The 5,000-nt window shown below is 41.1% G+C and overlaps 1 protein-coding gene across 1 annotated transcript in view; it reads right to left on the minus strand.

The window, feature by feature from the left end:
* Positions 1-5,000, minus strand: part of LOC113804592 (uncharacterized) — a 58,149-nt gene that overhangs the window by 30,275 nt on the left and 22,874 nt on the right. The window contains exons 13-24 of the mRNA XM_070120583.1: positions 4,912-4,932; positions 4,481-4,605; positions 3,205-3,362; positions 2,768-2,834; positions 2,229-2,470; positions 1,678-1,785; positions 1,366-1,512; positions 1,031-1,198; positions 806-892; positions 464-659; positions 257-361; positions 1-21 (exon numbers count right to left, since the gene is read on the minus strand). The exon at positions 1-21 is cut by the window's left edge and continues 143 nt beyond it. Of these exons, the coding sequence (XP_069976684.1) occupies positions 1-21; positions 257-361; positions 464-659; positions 806-892; positions 1,031-1,198; positions 1,366-1,512; positions 1,678-1,785; positions 2,229-2,470; positions 2,768-2,834; positions 3,205-3,362; positions 4,481-4,605; positions 4,912-4,932 (1,445 nt within the window). The remainder of the gene's footprint in view (positions 22-256; positions 362-463; positions 660-805; positions 893-1,030; positions 1,199-1,365; positions 1,513-1,677; positions 1,786-2,228; positions 2,471-2,767; positions 2,835-3,204; positions 3,363-4,480; positions 4,606-4,911; positions 4,933-5,000) is intronic.

Genomic DNA, 5,000 nt, shown 5'->3' on the forward strand with positions numbered 1-5,000 from the left:
TTCCTGAAGCATCGACTACACCTGTTCGTGCCCAATTGGAATTGTGTTACACAACGGAAAAGCTTAAACGCATACCCATGAATTCATTGTGCCTCTGATCTGTAGGTTATTAACATTTATGCATATGAATATACATGAAAACATAAACTTTAACAAAATGAATAAATAAACAACCTATATGAAACAATCAAATAAAAAGTATGTCTTGCATACATGCAAAGATTTGAACCAGATATTTAATCATTCTTAACCTTACCTTCTTTGAGATCTGGATTGTCATAGTGTATTTCCATCATGAAGTATGTGGCACCGCCATGTTCCTCGCCAATTGGGAAACCAGCATTATCAGGCAGGACTTCCCCTACACAACAGAGAACTTGTAAGACGTACTGAATATATCAAAGATTATTAGTAATAAGATCTTTTAACAACCTTAGAGGAACGTTCACCCAAGACATATTACCTTCGCCGCCGATGGCCCAGGCCACAAGAGGGCTCGTGCACTTTTTCCAAGAGATGGGCATGTTGGCACCATAGCACTGGGCACCTTGAACATCCAGCCACTTTTCGTAGTGACGAGCACTGTCCTCAAGGTGACATTCGTAGAACAAAATGTGGTGCACATGCTGGTGATTCCCTTCCTGAACTATTGGCACGTACTGCAATGAGCAAGGAGTCGACCAAATTGACTGAACTGTGATTTCTCACAAAGATATATGCTGTTGTGACTATTCAATCATTGCCTTGTCAGGCGCATGGGTGTAATTCACTATTTGGATATATATGTGTATAACTCCTCTCTCACCCCAATGACATGCGTCTTGCGTGTGATGGGTGGAATCTTGAAAAGTTTGCACCAGTACAGCGTCGTGAGGTTGTTTGGAATAGTCACCTGCTCGCCAAAACAAAAACATAAAAGATTACTGTATTAGGTAATCTAAGCTCTACCTTATTACAATATCCATACTAATCTATCCAGACACATTCTATCAAATTAAATCATTACTGAGAGAAACCTGGCTGCTCTTACATTTGGAGATAAAACATCCCAATGTTTTACGTCTTCACTGAATTTGGGAAGGGTGAATTGAGGTCCTTTTAGGGTGAGGCTCTTTGTGCCGCGGTGGTCGTGCCTCCTCATCAGGTCGCCGGCCGGGTCTTCGCTTCCGATGGCCCAGATCACTCGCACGGTGTCGCTCTGTGCATTCGCAGGAAAGTAATACGTTCAACGTTATTCGAAATAAGATGGTGACCTTCAAAAGGCTGTAAATTAATCAACTCGCTGTAATATATACATATATATATACACATAAGTCTAAATAAACTGAGTTCTTGTCTATTTTACAGTTCTGTAAAGCTACCTACTGATAACTCGAAATCTTGTTCGTCGCACGTGGACCAAGGCCTGGAGAACCTCAGTACAGTATGGGTGTCATTCTGATATCCTCCCAGAAGCTCCACGTCCTGCTGATCATCCTTCAAGGGTTGGCTGTAACCCGTGGCGTAGCTATCCTGAAACATCATCCTAAGATTAGCGATGAAGATCAAGTATACAGACAGATAACATTCAACAATCGTTTTGATCCCTGCCTCAACCAACACCGTTAGTTCATCCAGTCAAGCAAAATTGAAATTTCTCTTTGTGAAAGCATGCCTCCATCATGTTCGTTCACTTGCCTGCACCATGACCTCTCCGCCATCCGTGACCCAGCCGAGCACGATGTCTGAGCCCGCCATCCCGCCGTTGGGGGAGAACCCGAGGCCCACGTACCCCTTCGTCGCCACCTGCGGGAAGGGGTGTTCTCAGTTGTGCATTTATCCCCAGGTCTTTAGTGTGTGTGTGTGTGTGTGTGTGTGTGTGTGTGTGTGTGTGTGTGTGTGTGTGTGTGTGTGTGTGTGTGTGTGTGTGTGTGTGTGTGTGTGTGTGTGTGTGTGTGTGCGCGCGCGTGTGTGTTCTCTTACCTGTGTTTTCAATGCGAGAGAAGAACTTTCAGGCTATATTTGAATTACCGTATAACTTTAAATCGATGCACATTTTTGGCACAACACATCATTTGGGAGATTGATCCACGTTTCAATAGTTCTGTTTGGAAAACTGAACTTTTTGATATTCCTATATATAATTTTATATGTATATGTGCGTGTATATGTGCGTGTGTGTGTGTTTGTTTAACTGGGGCTATTGCCTTTAAGAATAAATAAAACGCATTGCAATGACATCTACTCACTTGAACCTCAAAGATAATGTTGTTTTCCTTAGGCGTCCACAACATAACGAAGTCTCCCCTCTGGTCAAGCACAGCACGATGCATCATTTTATCGTTTTCTTTCATGCCTCTTCCTGCCTGGCTCGCGTTTTCTGGCTGATCTTTGCCGTTGACTTCATCTGCGTTTTCTGGCTGATCTTTCGCGTTGACCACATCTGCGTCCCTCTTGTTGTCTTCACCGATGTCGACTGGCTGAGTCGCTTCTGTGTGGAAGGAATTTGCTGTATTCTTTACTTACTGATACATGATTGAGTAAAACTAATCCTTTGGTTATATATGAATTTACGGACAAACCTTAACCAATAGCATAGTACACTGACCAGAAACAGTAAAGGCAATGATAATTATGAGAATGATAAATACAACCCAAATATTTAGTCCCCCATCTCAACCAACGATATGACCTGTTTTTCCCCCTTTGACCCGGAAGCGGAATCTGCTAGGGAAATACACGCTTTTCTATGAATAGCAACGGAAAGTCCGCCAAGCTCAGTGCTCACCGTCCTCTAAAGCTCCACAAGGTTTCTCTGGCTCTAGAGCTCCGAACGAGGGGTAGGCTCGATCCCCCTGGAAGAAGAATTACAAATGAATTAGATACTTCACTGATTTTGATATGGAGAGTACCCTTATCATAAATTAAAATATTGTTGTCCATTATTACTGCATCATCATAGTTTTTTTAATATCTTACAATGTCCACAAATCTGAAAAGTCAGAGGGGGAGGGAAGGAGGGAGGAAGCCTGGGAAGGTGTGAGAAGGGAGGGAGGGAGGAAAGGAAGGAGAAGAGAGGGAGGGAGAGGAAAGGAAGGAGAAGAGAGGGGGGAGATGAAAGGAAGGAGGAAGAAAGGAAGTGTGGGAAGGGAGGGAGGGAAGGAGATGAGAGAGGGAGAGAGAAAGGGATTAAGGGAGGGAGGGAGAGAGAGATCGCATATCTACCCTCTTCTCCTTCGGTAGCGTTTCCTTCATGCTGGTCGCCAGGCAGATCGGGGTGAAGTTACCGAACTGGACTTCCTTTTGGAAATGCTCCAGGAGCATGTTGTCCTGCCACGTCGCCTTGTCGTGTAGTATTTCATAGAGAGACGTGTTGAAGCGTTCTGTGCGAGAGAAAATGGGAATCATGAACCAAAAGAAAACGCATTCCGGAGGAATGATGGTCGAGCGATGTGTGTGTAATATACGAATAAATATTATAGATAGATAGATATAGATATATATAGATGCGTGTGTGTGGTATATATATATATATATATATATATATATATATATATATATATATATATACATATATATATATATATATATATTTATATATAAATATATATATATATATATATATATATATATATATATATATATATATGAGTGAGTGTGGTATATATATATATATATATATATATATATATATATATATATATATATATATATATATATATATATGTGTGTGTGTGTGTGTGTGTGTGTGTGTGTGTGTGTGTGTGTGTGTGTGTGTGTGTGTGTGTGTGTGTGTGTGTGTGTGTGTGTGTCTGTGTGTGTTAATGTATACAGTAATGTATACATACTAATATATGTATATATATATATATATATATATATATATATATATATATATATAGAGAGAGAGAGAGAGAGAGAGAGAGAGAGAGAGAGAGAGAGAGAGAGAGAGAGAGAGAGAGAGAGGGAGAGAGAGAATGTATGTACTTCCATATGCAGCAGAATTTCCTTCACAATAACTCTCAAACGAAAAAGAAAACTTGGAAACGGCAACGACTGCCGCTCTGCCCCCCCCCCCTGCCCAGACCCCCAGATGCTTTGATCAACTCTTTCCTGAAGCCTCTTCCGCTGTATGCCGCACAGAGGAGGCTTCAACCTCTGAATGAATTAACAGAAAAGAGAGTAAGGACGGTGCTAATCCACCAAGAGGAGGAGGAGGAAGAGGAAGAGGTGTAGAAAGGGGAAGAGGAGGAAGAGATAGCGATGATAATGAGGAGGAGGAGAAAAATGGAGGAGGAGGAATATAGTAGTAGTAATAATAATGATAATAATTATTATTGTTATTATTATAATAATCATCATTATCATCATCACCATCATTATTATTAATATCATCATAATTATAATAACAATAATAATAATAACATTAATAAGAGGAGGAGGAGGAGCTGGAAGTAGAGGAAGAGAGCAAGGACGCCCCTCCCGCTCCGCCCCAACCTACTTTGCGGCGCCTTGGCAACGATGCCATACAGCAGCTTGGAGATCTCGATGGCTTCAATCTTGGCCGTGAAGTTTTTGCTCATCATCTGTTCCGCCAGGAGAGCCTCCTCCTCCTCGTCCGGTTGTCTGAAGGGGAACTAAAATTTAGAATTCAGAAACAGAATTTCTAGAACGGAACTAGGATGTGAATAAAGGCTAGAATTCCCCGTCGTGCTTTTTGTCCATCGGTTTAGGAAACAAACTCTCACTTAGCATGTCATCTCCAGTTGTTATGGCACTATTTACTATCGCTCACGTAGTTTTAAATGGTCTGTCTACTCGTGTCTCTACTGCTGATAAATTGATGCAGAAGCAAAAATGCGTACACGCGCACATATACATGCACAAATGTATGTGTGATGTGTATGTATTCGAACAAATGAAAATACTTACGTCTTTTTTACAAACTTTTCCCTGCAAAGGAACATAAATTTCCATTAACTTATGTATTTCTACAGTGATATCAATACAAAAAAAGAAAA

The sequence above is a fragment of the Penaeus vannamei genome, chromosome 1 (genome assembly GCF_042767895.1).
Source record: "Penaeus vannamei isolate JL-2024 chromosome 1, ASM4276789v1, whole genome shotgun sequence".
Classification (NCBI taxonomy): domain Eukaryota; kingdom Metazoa; phylum Arthropoda; class Malacostraca; order Decapoda; family Penaeidae; genus Penaeus; species Penaeus vannamei.